General features: G+C 52.8%; 1 protein-coding gene and 1 pseudogene across 1 annotated transcript; one reads left to right on the top strand and one right to left on the bottom strand.

The window, feature by feature from the left end:
• The first annotated feature begins 504 nt into the window (after positions 1 to 504).
• On the top strand, positions 505 to 5,518 carry LOC117643763 (circadian clock-controlled protein-like). The gene is made up of 6 exons (XM_034382837.1): positions 505 to 657; positions 1,074 to 1,163; positions 1,553 to 1,694; positions 3,750 to 3,883; positions 4,494 to 4,643; positions 5,221 to 5,518. The coding sequence occupies exons 1-6, from the start codon at positions 597 to 599 to the stop codon at positions 5,376 to 5,378; spliced, it is 735 nt and encodes a 244-aa protein (XP_034238728.1). The 5' UTR covers positions 505 to 596; the 3' UTR covers positions 5,379 to 5,518.
• A 1,141-nt stretch (positions 5,519 to 6,659) lies between these two features.
• LOC117643794 lies at positions 6,660 to 11,555 on the bottom strand (annotated as a pseudogene).
• Positions 11,556 to 16,339: the final 4,784 nt, after the last annotated feature.

Here is a 16,339-nt window from a genome sequence, read left to right as displayed (position 1 = left end):
ACTCTGGCATTCCACCTGTAAGTAGGCAAAACGTGTGTCACGGCCCCGTCCAAGTGTTTCTGGATCCGCCCCTGCCGGGTGGCGCCGCACCGCATCTTCCGCACTCGTCGTGGGTGGACGTGGACATGGTCCGGGTCGCGGCCGGGCGGCTTGCCTGCAGACTGATTTCGAGAGCCGCTTTCGTCGCTCTGTCTCTCTCGCTCCTACACGAGACGCGCCATGCGTGCGCGAGAGACAGAGCGACGGAAACGACTCTCGGAATCATAGTCTGCTGCCCTGCCGGCATCGTGGGAGGACCTGGGCGGAGGGTCCTCCCCGCGGCCGCGGCCTCCCACAAGGTCGCCTCAGCCGTGCGGTTCAGAAGAGCAGTTTGTCGCTCTGTCTCTCTCACCCCTGCAGGAGAGAGCCCTGAGAGCGAGAGAGACAGAGCGACGGGATGCTCGGCAGCGCTCTCCGCTATCACCGCCGCCGCGACGTGCGCCATCACAAGGCGCAAGGCCTGCTTATAAAAGAGGCGGCGGTGTCCACCGGCCGGCATTGCCAGTGTGCGCGTCTTCCGTGTTAGAGCGAAGCAGGCCGTCGAGCACACCGTCGCCATGGCGTCCCCGTCCCTCGCCGTGCTGTGCGTCGTCCTCGCCACCGCCGCCGCCCAGCTCCGTGAGTCCCCCAACAGGCGTGGACGGCGGCAAAAATTTAAACAACAACAAACATATAAATATTTTTCTTGGTTGATCGACCCCACCTAATAGAGTTTATGAAAGGTGGTCTGGCCCTAAAGAAGAACAAAACCGGAAGTCAAAATGAAATTTTTTAAGAGAAATAAGCGTTGTGGTTGAGCTCTAGACATCATCCCCTTGTAAAGAAAATGTCATTTTTCTGACTTCCATTTTTATTCTTCTTCCTTCGAGTCAGCTCATTTGGAGAATCCTATCAGTGTCGCCGCCTTGTTGCGACAATGTTCATTTCTGACGAAACGATGTAAACAAAACAATTAATCCACTCGTTCAAAAATTAAAAAAAAACAAAAAAAAAACAATAAAATATGAATTGTGTGTTGTTTCCCCTTGTTGCAGCTGACTTCATCCCTACGTGCGAACGCGGCAACGGCCTCGAGGACTGCATCGTCAAGGCCGTGAACGAGCTGCGCCCGAGGATCAACAAGGGTAGGCAACCAACCAACACAAACATTAAAAACAAAAGATGATCTATAAAAAAAATCTTTAAAAAATTATCTAAACGCAATGAAGACAAGATTGAGGATGGGCGTGAGAATAAGTGCTTTACACTGAGGAAAAGGAACAAACATTCAAAATTTCTTACAGCAGCAGTGGTTTATGGAAACATGATACAGCCAAAGTTGTATATATTACGAGATTAATCTCTTTTGTCTTCACTTTGTAAGGTACAAAGAAGCATAAACACAAGCATATGATTCCATATTATGTTTGAAAAATGTTTTTTGCACTCTAAAAGAAGGGTGTGAGTTTTTTTGTAAGATTTTTCAAGTGTAGAAAACGCATTTCTTTTACACCGGGTCGTTGTTTCGGTTCAGGCATCCCCGAGCTGGACGTCCCGGCCCTGGAGGGTCTGAGGATCGACGAGGTGGTGGTGAGCCCTGCTGGATCCTCGTACAGGATCGTGGGCCGCAATCTGCTCATCTCCGGCGCCGAAAATTTCCGCGTCTTCAGGCTCAAGTGAGTAGCACCGCCTCGAGCACCGCACAGGGGTAACAGCAAACTGATTTCGAGAGTCGTTTTCGTCGCTCTATCTCTCTCGCACTCGTGGGGCGTCCCGTATAAGTGCGAGAGAGACAGAGCGAAGAAAACGAATCTTGGAGTCCGTTTGCTGGAGGTGCTCCGCAAGGACAGCGGGACCACTGGTTCGTTAAGAACGATCCCGTCCCGCCGCTCTGCATTTCCTATCTCCTCGCAATAAACTCGCGTTCCCACGCTCATACACTGCATGAAAAATTGTAATCCGTCTGCAGAGCAAAAGTCGATGGAAGTTTGCTTCCCACAAAATTGGCATTGAATGCTGAAAATTGCCAAGCCAGGCCGTGAAATACTCCTCAGCTCGCCAAAATTTGGCAGTTTAGGCGTCAAATATCGGCAAATGAAGATTGTAGGTCAAGGCTTGCCAATTTTGTGGCAAGCAAACTTGCCGCCGGACTTGCAGTGTCTTTGTTATCACCGAGCAATTTACCTTTTCTCTCGTTCCAATTTTTTGCGCCGATCATTGACGATATGAGCGACACTAGTTCTCCCACAGTGTACTGTACGTGTCACGCGATTCTGCCAAAATGACGGCAGATTATGGGACATGCACTCTGCACTGCAGAACCCGCTTCGATAATTTTAGGAGGGCCATTACTTTTCGTTAGTTTACTCTGCCTCTGTGTACAATGCCCCCACCCTGGTTAGTGCCTGTTGGCCTGGAGGCATCACGCTACCCGGCCACGGTCCCTGCTGAGCAAATTCAACAGTGCAATCAGTATACCATCTTCGGCGTGTACTATGAAGACACACGCAGGAGCGAGTACTCAGAAGAGGACGCACCTACAGTTGAATATATTACAAGGCATGCTTATCTGAGTACACTCTACTGGTAGTATAGTCATGTGAGCACACACTCCTGACGCAGTGAACTATTTCAAATAAGGGCACTGTCCTTGGTAGTGGACTCAAATGGATACTCTCTCCTAATTGTGTACTCAAATGAGCACACTATCCTGCAGGTGACTTCACGCAGAAAGAGACTGTACTGAATGCACTCGTTGAGTTCTCGGTTGAGTTTGCAGCGGTGAGTCCGAGCCAAGATGCTGGCATGTTCTGCCTACTTGCAAATAGCACTCACGCACACGAGCGCGCTGACGTTCAGGTCGGTAATAACCGATCATCAGGACTCCTTGACCAACAATGGTGCCGCGGACGGCGACACGCGGAACCCGAGTGCCAAAGTGCTCTGTGTTTAATCCTTTCCAACTTTTCCGTCTCCGCGGCCTGTTTAGAAGTACCTCCCCGTGCGCAGTTCAGCCGAGAACGCGCTGCGTACACTCTAAATGTCTCTTACGCGGAGGAATTTCCCATCGTACGAAGAAAATATCACAAGCTTCATTCGGACGTAGTTTCGCCTCGTATCATCACGGAAAAACCCGAGGGGGGAACAGCTTCCCACATTCGTTGTACAAAATTTGACCACATTCCACATTCAGGAGGCAAAAACGCCTGTAAGTAGGCAACATGTGTGGCAAAAACGCCAGAAATCTGGCACATTCTTGCACATTCACACAATCATTGTACACAAAATTTTACAGTGAGTCACCCCTCGGAAAAACCATACGTGGTCTAGACCACACCAACTGGTGAGGCCAAATGGGTGCCGTTTTGACCACATCAGTTGGTGTGGTCTAGACCACGTTTGGTGCGTTTGGTGTGGCCATTGCATGGAAAGACCACACCAAACGTGGTCTAGACCACACCAAACGTGGCAAAACATGGTCTAGACCACACCAACAGATGCGGTCAAAATGGCACCCATTTGACAACACCAGTGGTGTGGCCTAGACAACGTTTGGTTTTTCAGTGATGAACGTGTTTCTTTGTACCTTACAATCAAAATAAAAAACATTGCATTTTATTATGCTTGCGTCGAATGCACAGTGACATAGTTCAAATTTTACTGTCAGGCATTTAAAGTGTATGAAGCATTTTCATCGTGTTTTGAAACAATATTTTTCTATTTTCCTTCAGGGCTGACCTGCCTCGCAACACCTTCTACATCGGTGTGGAGTTCCCCGACGTCAAGTACACCGGCCAGTACACCATGAACATCCCCACGCCCATGATGAGGATCAACGGGGCTGGCTTCGTCAACGGCAACGCCAGTGAGTAGAGCAGACTGATTGCAAAGAGTGCGGTAGTTGCCGTCGCTGTTCCTCGACTATACGGGTGCGGTAGTCAGGACGACGAAATGGACCTAAATCAAGTACAGCCGGATTGCGTTTGCGCTGTGAGACTGAGCGATCGCAACATGGCTCATTGCTCCCAGCCTTAGGCAAGCTTGGCCGCTTGAAATGGGCCTTTTTGCTTCCCTCAGGGCTGACCTGCCTCGCAACACTTCTACATCGCTTGTAGTTCCCCGACGTCAAGTACACCCGGCCAGTACCCATGACATCCCCACGCCCATGATGAGGATCAACGGGGCTGGCTTCGTCAACGGCAACGCCAGTGAGTAGACGCAGACTGACTGCAGACGTCAGTTGCCGGAGTAGTTGCCGTCGCTCTGTCGTCTCGCAGCCTAACCGAGGTGCCCGTGAGTGCGAGAGAGCCAGAGCGACGAATGCGAATCTCGGATTCAGGCTACTGGCGCGGACTCAGCGCCTGTGAGACGCGGAGGCCAGCCCGCAACACTGCGGTGCGTCGGATTGCCTACCCGTCAGGCGATAGACCGCTGTTCACGGCAGGATTGAACTAACCCCTACTCCTCCCCGACAGCGAGCATCCGCGCCAACGCCGTGCTCGAGGGCAAGATCGTGAAGCGGGACGGCAAGTCCTACTACAACTTCAAGACCCTGGACCTGGACGTCAAGCTGGGCGACTACAAGATCCGCCTGGACGGCCTGTTCCGCGACAACAAGTTCCTCGGTGAGTACACTGGGCGCCACCTGTTGGCCCAGGTCAGGGTGAGGATCGGTGGCGTTTGTCGGTTCATCGTCACCGTACACTGGTAAAACTAAAGCGTAGTTATTGTATACAACTACGCTCGAAGAATTTACGCTTCATGTCAAGTGTAGAGAAGAAATAATAAATTATCAAATGCATTTAGAAAAGCATGTTAGGAGCGAGCGAGAGAGAGAGAGAGAGAGGGATGGAGAACTACGGTTTGAGCCAAGCGTTGGCACAGTGGCCAGAAGACCGGTGGAGGCGGCCAAAATTCTAAACGCGTTTTGAGCTCCACAGTCGCTAAATGGTACTGGAACCAAACGCGTGACCCCACCAACGGAATGCTCTCCGGACGAGGAATCCATTTGTAGGGTCCTACGGTCGCTTCAAGTCGCATACAGCTAGTCTGGAGTTCAAAAGGCGTCCAGAGGTTTGGCCGCCTCCACCGGTCTTCTGACCCACTATGCGTGGCAACCACCACGCTTTCAAAAATGTAAAAGGACACTTCAGTTCTACCAGTGTATAATGTAATGTGAATGCCTCGTCCTGTGATTCGCAGAGGACCTCGTGCTGAGCATGATCAATGAGCGCTCCAAGGAGTTCGCGTGGATGGCCGAGCCGCTGGCCGAGCGCGCCGCCAGCCAGAAGGCGCTCGCCTGGGCCAACAAGATCGCCAAGAACCTGCCCATCGAGGACATGTTCCCGGAGAGCGCCTAGGGACCATCGCCACTGACGGGGACGACGGCGACAGACTACAGCCTGGGGCATCATGACATTGTGACATTGTAAAATTGTGATACAACGGACTCTTCGAGTCTATCTTATTAATAAATTACCAAGTTACCGACTGTTATAAATTGGCACGGTTCTTTCAACCTACCGCCGCAAACAAAATAAATTGATGGAACCGAAGTACTGAAGGGTATTTTGAAGCCTTTCTTCATGTGTGGAGGTTGCTAGGCTTTAGTTTCAAGCGTATTTTCAACCACCTTTCACTCTCCTTCCTCCTATCGAAATGAATGGAAATATTTATTCTCTTCCCTCTCCCTCCCGAGGCAGCGGCTCGTTTTGCAGTGCAGGCGAGCTTGTGTCGGGCCCGAAGTGGCATACGATCACGTGTGGTCTAGCCCTTAATGGTACTGGCAATGGCACCCGGCGGACCACGGCAACCACTTGGCGTGCCGTGTCTTGGGTGTTGCCTGCGTGCCAGGCGCCGCGTGGCAGGTGTCGACACGGTGTCAATGCAGGTGCCGTGCGAGGGAGGGGGAGACGCGGCGTACGGTGTCGACACGGTGTCAATGCAGGTGCCGTGCGAGGGAGGGGGAGACGCGGCGTACGGTGGGCTGCCTACCTCCCGGGCGCCGCGTGGCAGGTGTCGACACGGTGTCAATGCAGGTGCCGTCGAAGGTGAACGCGGCTACGCTCCACCTCGGGGCCGTGGCGAGGTTCGCACGGTGGTTGGGCGCCGTCGGGGGGGGCTGGTTGACCTGCCGGGCCAACCTATCTCTTTTCATGAGGGTGCCTTGCTGAAGAGTCACAGCGCTTTCCCTTGGGGTTGTGCTTTAAATGTCTTTTGCTGCATCATGGAAATTCGGAGAAAGGCGTCAGGTCAGCCCGCATTCCGGGTGGAGTTTGTAGGGAAATAGAAGGAATGGCTTCTTGGTGAGCGCTTTTAAAGGTTGCTTTGTGAAGCGCGCTGAATGTTTCCATTTGGAGTAATACACTGTTCCTAAGGTTTCCTCGCTTTTTGTAAAAGTTTGCGTTTGGCACGGCAAAAACGGTTCCTTATTTTCCCAGGAAGCTCACAGTAAAGACACACGTGATTTCCCCTGGGAAAACGAGGAACTGTTTTTGCCGTGGGGATGAAACAACCCCCTTAAATCAACCCTCGTGCATGCAACTTTGCACCTGCCCCTCGAACAAAGTGATAAAAAATATGTATGTCACCCGAAATACTTCGTAAGGTTTTCAACGTGTGCAAACTTTCAAACCCTTGTCTTGTTTTTTTGGTAGATTTATTGGTTTATATTGGTGGCAAAAAAGAAGCGATGCTTATTACGGTTTAATGTCTCTCGCTAGAGAGCAAAGAGCTGACGAACACGGTATGGAATAATAGTAAACTAACAATAATAACAAATCACAGATTGCTACTGGGCTACTGGGCTTCAGGCCGCGGGGAAGAGAGTGTTGTAGGGCACACTGTCGAACACGCTGCTGGCCATGCGCTTCATGTGGCGCTCCAGCTCGGGCTTGACGGTGGGCTGCATGGCGGCCAGCACGGGCTCCCAGTACTGGTTGATGAGGTTCAGCGCCAGGTTGGCTAAACAGACGGAAGCATGTCTCACGTGAGGACACGGCTACGCACTGCACGCCGAGGGGGCAACAAGGGGGCAACCACTCTAGAAATCTCGTGTCCCCTTGGCGCTAGAAATCTCTGAGAAATCTGAAATCTTGCCCCAAAAAAGCCTAAAACAAGCTAATTTTGGGCGGAATATCGATTAAAATCCGATGCAATCTTTAGCCTTGAGAAATCTTGTGTCCCAAACATCCAATGTGGTTGCCCCCTCGCTGCACACTCACACGCCCACAGGTGTTGTATTAGTCTACAGGTACTTCCGCAAGGCGAAAAGACTTTGTTGTGGTAGTCGACTTTGCTCGATCGGTTCGACGGTTGAGTTCGATAGCTGCAATCACAAATTACTCCTGCGCCAACGCAAATGCTTGGCACGCTGTTTCAAATGTGCGACTGTATGCACACTGTTCTAAACCGCAGGCGCAGGTTACCTGATTTTCGATTGCAGCTATCGATTCATCCAATCGAACAGAGTTATTGACCTCAACAAAGTATTTCTTTCCTTCGTTTTCGAGTGGAGTGGACAACTCACTGAGCTCCGGGGCGCCCTCCACGAGGTTCTCGGCGTTGCTCCTCATGCCGGCCACGGTGTAGGTGGGGATGAACCTCTTGATCTGCATGTACTTCTCGCCGTCCTTCTCGCCGGTCTCGCCAATCAGATGCCACGTGGCCTTCAGGTCGGCTGCGGAAGGAGGAGAAAAGAAGAGAAAAAGGGTAAATTTGACGTCACGAGTTTTGAGCTGCTGGCACCTCATCAAGTACTCACTGATGCTGACGTTCCACGGGCCTCGGCCGGCGAAGGGGAAGTTGCCGATCTTGCCCTCCATCTTGAAGTCGCCCTCGATGAACATGGTGGGGAAGTGCACGTCGATCTCCATGTCCAGGTTGTCGTCGGTCAGCTTAGCCCTGCAACGACACCGGAAGCCGTCGTTAGAATGCCAAATTTCGGCGGCAAAGTGGCCTTGATGGTCGGCCGTCCAAGGCGAATAGGTAGGTACTGCACTGAGGAAACTGAAGCGTACATTTTTAAACCAAGCCCACACTTCCTCGTCCGGATTACTCCTCCAGACTAGGGCGCGTGAAGGTTGCCGTCTCCACACTGTACTTAAAGTGTGGAGTAGCTCACAGAACGTTTACTCCCGGCGGGGCAAAAGTTGGACAGCTCCAAACTTGAGGGATGGAGACTGCAAACGCTGCACTTCCAAGAACAAAGGCTGAAAAATTCCTTTCCTCCGCATTTCAAGTGTGACTTAACACTCTTTGATTTCACAGTGTATGTTGTACGCTGCTTCATTCAAGCATACAATACTCTACAAGACTTTACGCTTGGAGTGAAGCGCAGAGAAGAAACTATCTCATACATTTAGATGGGCGTGAGGCGAGTCGAACGGGGTGCTGCGCTCGAAGCCACGCGTACCAAACACGACTACGTTTGAAGAGATGCGTAAAAGTACACTTCTCACAGTGTGGGGCTTCCCTCATAGGTGCGAGGGAGACAGTGGTGGAAGGACACCCACCTGACGTCGCGGATGATGACGCCGGACGCGCCGTGCACCTTGCTGTTGCGGGCCACGGCGTGGAAGTCGAAGGGCTTCGCGGCGCAGGTGCACCCTCACGTCACTGACGGCGATGGGCTCGATGGGGTCCATGTCGAACAGCTTCTCGCCTGCGGTTGGGGAAACGCATCAGTCCTTTTGCCTCAGAGAGAGAGAGAGAGGGGAAGACGGGCGGAAACCAAAGGACATTAAGAGGCCTTTGCCGAAGAGGGGCATGACGCTCTGCATGTTGCTGCGGATGCACTCGTTGAGGTTGGCTGCGTTGCGCGCGCACGCCGTGGGGAAGTACTGGGCTGGAAACCACCGAAGGCATCATTAAGATGGCCTTATTCGCAATTACGCTCTTCCTGGTCGGCGAGACGGTGTGAGGCGGCGTCTCCCCGTGTTTTACGGCGTGTTCGTCTCTTCCGAACCGCGGCTCCAGGCATTTGCATTCGCTGGAGGCTTTATCAGCAGTGCGATGCCGAACAGTCCTATCATCGCTCTGTCTCTCTCGCGCCCTTACGGGACACCCAATAGTGATGGAATTTCAGGCAAATGTCGATAAATTTCAGCCAAATTTCGATGAATTTCTGTCAAATTTCGATGAACTTCAGTCAAATTTCGACGAATTTCAGTCAAATTTCGATAAATTTAGTGAATTTTACATGTTTGATGAATTTTGGTGTACAAATTTGGCTGGAGGTATTTCCCCTTCGGACGTCCCACAAGAGCGAGAGAGAAACAGAGTGACACTGGTGACAGGACTGCCCGTTTCAGCAGCAGGCCGATTTCAAACTGTTGCTTTGTCGCTCTGTCTCTCTCGCACTCGAGGGGCGTCCCGTGAGGATGCGAGAGAGACAGCGAAGGAATCGACCAGCTGCTTGCATGGGCAGTCCTGTCACCAGTAAAGCTCCCGTCAGTGTCCCCGCCGCCATTGCAATTAATCTACTGCGTTGCAAATCACGCCTACCGAGCGATTAGAAGAGCGGCTGGTCACTCTGTCTCTCTCACGCCCTTACGGAGAGGTCCGTGAGCGCGACAGAGACGGAGCGACGAAACGACGCAGCTTCTGGATCGCTCGGCTGCGCCGCTGCTGCACTCGTCGGCGACAAATTATGTTCGTTGGAATCACAAAGCGGACTGAAAAAGCTTCGTGACGGGACTCTGCCTCTCTCGTGTCGGTGCGGCGCGGCGAGGTGCTCAAGGTGAGCAGCCTGGGGACGAGTCTGCGCGAGCGCGGCCGGCAGGCTCGTCTCGAATTCGGAAGCGCGCGAATCCTTCCGTTTTGGTTTCAGGTCGACTGCAAGACGCAGCGGCAGCGGCGGCGGGCCACTGACACACCGACCCCTGCGTACGTCCCTGACAAAACTGGATATCGGCGTCATGGACCTTTTTGCCAGACGCAAGGCAGCCTCAAGACGAAAGACGTCACGGCTTTGTTACTCCACACACACACAAGCTGCTTCTTTTTGCCGGATAGTGTTTGGTCAAGGCGTTCGCGAGGCCCGACTGGCACACTGTGAAAATTTTTAGTCGTCACTGCACGCATAAAACCGTAGGAAGTATTTAGAGCATGTAAGGTACAGACTACATAATTTGTAATACGAAGAAATAGCTCGTAAATAATTTATTATTATTATCGTAATTATTACGAAGTATTTTCTTTGTCGGCTTATCTAAGCTGAAAATACTTTGTTATAAAAAGCTACTTTTCTTTGTAAGACATTATAGTTTGAATGGTTTTCACATTACGGATGAGAATTTTAAGGCTAATTTTCCTTCCAAGATTATCATCAAACCAGCTTGGTGACATTGTTGTCACATCCATGCAAGAAGGACAGGAGCTTCGATGAAAATGTCATCAATTTGTGATGACATTGTGGGACATTGTGATGCTTTTAAAGTGATGAAAATATGCACGTTTTTTGTCATGAATTTAGGGCCTTTTTTCACAGTGTGGCAGCCGGTCGCACCGGTCAGTCATTCCCAGCGAGGCCGTTTAACTACTCGCTGCGAAAAATATCTTAAATGGAAGCAAAAAACCAAGCTCGGATGCCGAAGGTTGTGTTTGTTTGTAGCGTGGTCAAAGTCCCCCTGTGATGTGTAGAATACAAATTAGCTGAGATGCCCAAAATAGCGCTTTGACTGACTTGATTGAATTGTCAGAGCACGTGTAGTGCCTTCGTCCTCACAGAGTGCTTAGTGCAAGGATAGGCTGAGATAAGCGAAGCGGTCCCTGTACCACACGATCGGTTGCCTATACGTCTCCACAAGGGTGAGACGCTTCAGTTCAGTTCACACCCACGTGGAATACACTCGTCATACGGTGAAATACTGCACCATCATATTACTAAAGTGAATTTAATATTTTCTCCATAATACAAAAGAAATGGGACAAAACATTTGCAAGATTTAATGAGCTATCAGAGGTAAGTTACAAGGTCAGCTGCACCACACTGAGAAAACCTTCCAAATTATTTTAGGCCTTACAAAGAAAAGCAGCTTGTTATAGCAAAGTTTGAGCATAAGCTTACAAAGAAAATACTTCGTAATTTAAGAACTATTTCTTCGTATAACAGAATGAATTAGTTTGTATTATGCTCAAAATACTTCGTAAGGTTTTAAGCGAGGATCACAATACGGAGAATCTTCACCATAATATGGCAAATCATCATCATAGATTGGAGAATCTTTACGATAATATGGTGAATCATCATCGTAGATTGGAGAATCTTTACCATAATATGGTGAATCTTCACCATTATATGGAGAGCCTTCACCATATAATGGAGAATCTTCACCATAAGACTTTGAAAGTCTACAGCCGGATCGGTTTGCAACTTACGCAGGCGGACTTCCCTCTTGACGAGGCCGGCCGAGGCGGCCGCCACGAGGGCCAACGCGACGATGATGGACTTCATGGTGTGGACGGCGGTGCGGTGTTGGGACAACTGGCTGCGGCGGCCAGGATGCGCACTATAAACGCAGCGCGGTCCCCCCACCCGCCCCACCTGGCTCCAGCAGCAGGCCTCCAGGCCGCCTCCAGCGAGCTCCCCGCGTGCGCCCCTCCAGCACGGGTCGGGCGCCGCACAGTGGGCCAGAAGACCGGTGGAGGCGGACAAAACTCCAGACGCGTTTTGAGCTCCAGAGTCGCTAAATAAGGCTGGAACCGAACGTGTGACCCCACCAATGGATTCCTCGTTCAGAGAGCAATCCGGTGGGGTCACACGTTCGGTTCGAGTCCCAATTAGCAACTATAGAGCTCAAAACGCGTCTGGAGTTTTGTCCGCCTCCAACGGGTCTTCTGGCCCACTGTGGGGCGCCGCACCGCCGGGGAGAATGATGCGGATTAAAACGTGAACCCCGGGCCGCGGGCTCGGGCCCCGAGCGTGGCGCGCCGGCGGCGTGCTCCCGAGGCACAGTGTCCTTACCGCCGCGCGGGCGGGGTGGCTGCTCCGGTGGCTGCGATGAAGTAGTTACGTTGATAACACGCCACGGCATGACAGGGCACGCCACGACAGAGTGCGGCACGGCACACTGGCAAAGAGGACTGCAGCCATAATCACGGGGGCGGGCTGCCGCATGGGTGGAAGGGCTGCACTGGCGAAGACTCGTTTTCGTCGCCTGGTCTCTCTCGCACCACACATGAGCGACGCCCGATGAGCTGCGTGCGCAGACACGAGCCTGTCACACCACACTGCACTGCGCTCGGAATGCACTCGCGGTGTCTGTCGCCGGCTCTGTCACACCACACTGCACTGCGCTCCGAATGCACCTCGCGGTGTCTGTCGCCGGCTCTGTCACACCACACTGCACTGCGCTCCGAATGCACCTCGCGGTGTCTGTCGCCGGCTCTGTCACACGCAGCAGCACCTCCGCGGACGACCCAAGAGCGCCCCGTCGGGGTTCGTTGCCCCCTTTCCTTTTCGCGCCTCCGCCGGCCTCGGCGCGCTTCGGGTCGCGCTTGTTTGCGGGGTAACCCTGTCTTCTTTTAACGTAAGGAATTGGTGTGAAGGACGCGGCACTGCTTGTCGGCGCCGTGCTGCGCGGTGCGGCGGTGCGGCGGCGCGGCGGGGACGGGAGGAAAGATCATCTCGGGCCGTCGGCGTGCAGCCCGGCCAGCCGAGCCGTTTTCGACGCTCTGTCTCTCTCGCACTCATGGGGCGTGCCGTGCAGGTGCGAGAGAGACAGGGCGACGAAAACGACTCTCGGAATCGGGCTGCAGCCGGCGCGACCCTGGCCAAGTCGCTGACTCGCCGGCCCGGCCGGGTCCGCGGAGCTGACTCGAGCTGACAGCATCGGCAGGCCGACGGCGAGCCGACTACCCTATTCAGTATTGTCGGTGCGGAACCGCGGCACGCAGTCCTGCAGCCCGATGCAGGACCTGCACTGTGAATGTTGGCCAAGGCTCACTGCCGATGCAGCCGATGCAGCGCGATGCAGGATGCACCGTCACGCCAACAAACTGCAGCGACCATTATCGGCCCCTTCAAAGACTGACACCGTGCGAGGAGTCGCGCGCCGCACAGTGGGCCAGAAGACCGGCGGAGGCGGACAAAACTCTGGACGCGTTTTGAGCTCCAGAGTCGCTAGGCCTCGAACCGAACGTGTGACGCCACCAATGGATTCCTCGTTCGGAGAGCAATCCATTGGTGGGGTCACACGTTCGGTTCGAGTCCCATTTAGCGGCTCTGCAGCTCAAAACGCGTCCAGAGTTTTGTCCGGCTCCACCGGTCTTCTGGCCCACTGTGCGCCGCCCGCCAAACAGGGGTGCTCTCATCGCGCTGTCTCTCTCGCACTGCCCACCAAACAGTAGCAGTGCACTTGTCCAAGTCACGCTGTCTCTCTCGCACCCACGGCACGCCTCGGTGTGCGAGGGAGCCGAAGCGAACATCGTTCGGAAGCATGCGGTTTGGATCTTTACCTTGACCTCCTCCGATTCCGCCAGAGACCACACTCTAAGACAGCGGTTCCCAACCTTGGGGTCGCGACCCCAAATGGGGTCGCGAAAAAATTTCGAGGGGTCGCGGCGAGGTGGCTGGGGTCGCCTGGGGTCGCGGTGGTTTCCCGCGGTGGTCACAAATGTTTGTGAAAAATCGTGTTTTGGGCCGACTTTAAGCATCCACTGCGTCTGATTCGAGGCGGTATTTCGTCCTCCCTCAACGGGCAATTGGTCTTTGGACCTTCCTTTAGCATGCCTTTGTTACGGAGTGCGATTATCTGCCTTAGTTTGGGAGCAGTATTGCCTCAAAGTTGATCAAAACGGTCACAAATGTCTGAAAAATCGTGTTTTGATCAACTTTGCGGCAATACTGCTCCCAAACTAAGGCAGATAATCGCACTCCGTAACAAAGGCATGCTAAAGAAAGGTCCAAAGACCAATTGCCCGTTGAGGGAGGACAAAATACCGCCTCGGATCAGACGCAGTGGATGCTTAAAGTCGGCCCAAGACACGACTTTTCACAGACATTTGTGATCGTTTTGATCAACTTTGCGGCAATACTGCTCTTAAACTAAGGCAGATAATCGCTTTCCGTATCAAAGGCATTCGAAAGGAAGGTCTAAAGACCAATTGCCCGTTGAGGGAGGACGAAATACCGCCTCGGATCAGATGCAGTGGATGCTTAAAGTCGGCCCAAAACACGATTTTTCAGACATTTGCGCCCGTTTTGATCAACTTTGGGACAATACTGCTTCCAAACTAAGGCGGATTATCGCACTTTGTATCAAAGGCATGCTAAAGGAGGGGTCGCGTGGGGTCGCGAAATTTTTCCTGCGGGTCGCGTAAATGTTTGGCTACAAATTTGGGGTCGCGAGCTGAAAAAGGTTGGGAACCGCTGCTCTAAGAGTCTTATGGTGAGCACTCTCCATTATTGTGAAAATTCTACACAGATGGAGCAGCTTGATTTTGTGACCTACCTCTCTGAAAATTCATTGTATGTTTTCCATATTTTCTTGAATTTCTTCCGTATTGTGGAGAAAATCTCCACCAAACCATGTTGGTGCAGCCTGTCACCAAGACTGTCACACTAACCGTAAGACACTCGCTGTGCGTACGCCCCGGCGGTGGGACTGATTCCGAGAGTCGTTTTCATCGCTCTGTCTCTCCGGAAATCATAGGAAGTCCCCTATAGGTGCGAGTGAGACAGGGCGACAAAGACGAGTCAGGCTGCAGGCGGCTGCAAGTTGCCATAATTATTTACCGCCCCGGAGCTATTGTGGCCGGATTAGTTTCCAGCTTTCCATGTGCCATTCCACTTTGCTCTGCGCGATGGCACAACTCCCCGAGGCGGTCGTGGTCAGCCCCAGCCTCGCACACGGCTTGCGAGCAGACTGGTGCCGAGAGCCGTTTTCGTCGCTGTCTCCCTCGCACTCATGGGGCGTCCCGTATGGGTGCGAGAGAGACAGCGCGACGAAAACGACTCTCGGAATCAGTCTGCTGGCTTCGCCTGGCTTTGCCACTTTGTAATCACCAAGGCGAGATTCCCCCCTCCCCGGCCGGGCTTCCTGGCATTCTTGAAGGGAACAAGCTGAGCATAAAAAAGGTGGTCAAATGAAGAGTCATTACTCGGCTCACCTCGGCGTGGGGCCCGCAGCCCGCAGCGCCGCGTTCGGCACGGTTCCCGCAAGCTTCCCTTCACTTTCTGGAAGGCGACTCCAAGTCCCGAAACACAACTTTCATTGAGTGCCTCTCAATTACAGCAGTAGAACAAACTATTAACAAAAACGTGAAGCTGTTTACCTTTGCGGTTTGTTATTCAAAAGAGTTGCCTCTTCGGACAGAACTTCTTACCCTACGATGAACCCGATGAACCTGTGCCCTGTGCACTGTAGAATCGAGAGGGTTGTCCGGGTTCCGCTCTCGACAAATTGACTATCAACGCCTGCCTGCCAAAGGGGCTTAAAACGAGAGGGAAAAGATACGTCGTTATGGTCAACTTCTCATTAGGCAGGCAAAGGTTGAGAATTCCCTCGGTAGTTTTGCTTCGTCTCCATGAAGGAGTCAAGAGTGCACTTCCAGAGGCCCGCGCGTGCCCTGCCGGTTGGGCTGCCTATGGTCCGGGCGCTGCCGCCTGCCGCACAGTGTGCCGGCGAGGTCCAGGACGCGGAGTAGCGCCAGGGACAGGTTGCCTGCCGCGCGATTCCGCTGCTCGCACTGCTCGCTCTGTCTCTCTCGCACTCATGGAGAGAGAGAGAGAGAGAGAGAGAGAGAGAGAGAGAGAGAGAGAGAGAGAGAGAGAGAGAGAGAGAGAGAGAGAGAGAGAGAGAGAGAGAGAGAGAGAGAGAGAGAGAGAGAGAGAGAGAGAGAGAGAGAGAGGAGAGAGAGAGAGAGAGGGAGGAGAGAGAGAGGAGAGGAGAGAGAGAGGAGGGGGGGGGGCAGAGAAAGAAGAGCGGGCATAGCTGAATCGCTGGCCTACTTGCGAGGGGTAACGCCGCCAGTCGGAGTGCAAGAAGAATGAACGATTCCAGTGTCAGAACCTTTGTCTAATTCCTCAATCACGAACTACTTGACGAAAAAATGACTTGATCAAAGTGTCACTCACGATTCTTATCAAACATTGCATCAATGATTCCCACTCAAGACAACTTCATTCCGGGCATTCCATACAGCAGATTTTTTTGTCGAGTGCCACATGGTGGTATCCTATGCAAGAAAACTGTGAGTGTCTTTCCCTGTGGAGATGCAACAGTTGCTCTGTGGCTACGCGCTGCGGGGCTCTCGGACAGGGGTATCGCCGCGCCACTGACACATGCTGCGGAACCTGCTTGCACGGTGTATCGCCATG

This window comes from Thrips palmi, unplaced genomic scaffold (genome assembly GCF_012932325.1).
Source record: "Thrips palmi isolate BJ-2018 unplaced genomic scaffold, TpBJ-2018v1 HiC_scaffold_17, whole genome shotgun sequence".
NCBI classification, from domain to species: Eukaryota; Metazoa; Arthropoda; class Insecta; order Thysanoptera; family Thripidae; genus Thrips; species Thrips palmi.
The sequence above is the reverse complement of the archived record's forward strand: the minus strand, read 5'-3'. Positions and strand labels throughout refer to the sequence as shown.

What these genes read in the sequence shown, in the direction of transcription:
- LOC117643763 (XM_034382837.1), top strand. Translation starts at nt 597, where the DNA reads ATGGCGTCCCCGTCCCTCGCCGTGCTGTGCGTCGTCCTCGCCACCGCC. An exon ending in CACCGCCGCCGCCCAGCTCC is followed by an intron (nt 658 to 1,073) that starts GTGAGTCCCCCA and finishes CCCTTGTTGCAG; the next exon opens with CTGACTTCATCCCTACGTGC. An exon ending in GCGCCCGAGGATCAACAAGG is followed by an intron (nt 1,164 to 1,552) that starts GTAGGCAACCAA and finishes GTTTCGGTTCAG; the next exon opens with GCATCCCCGAGCTGGACGTC.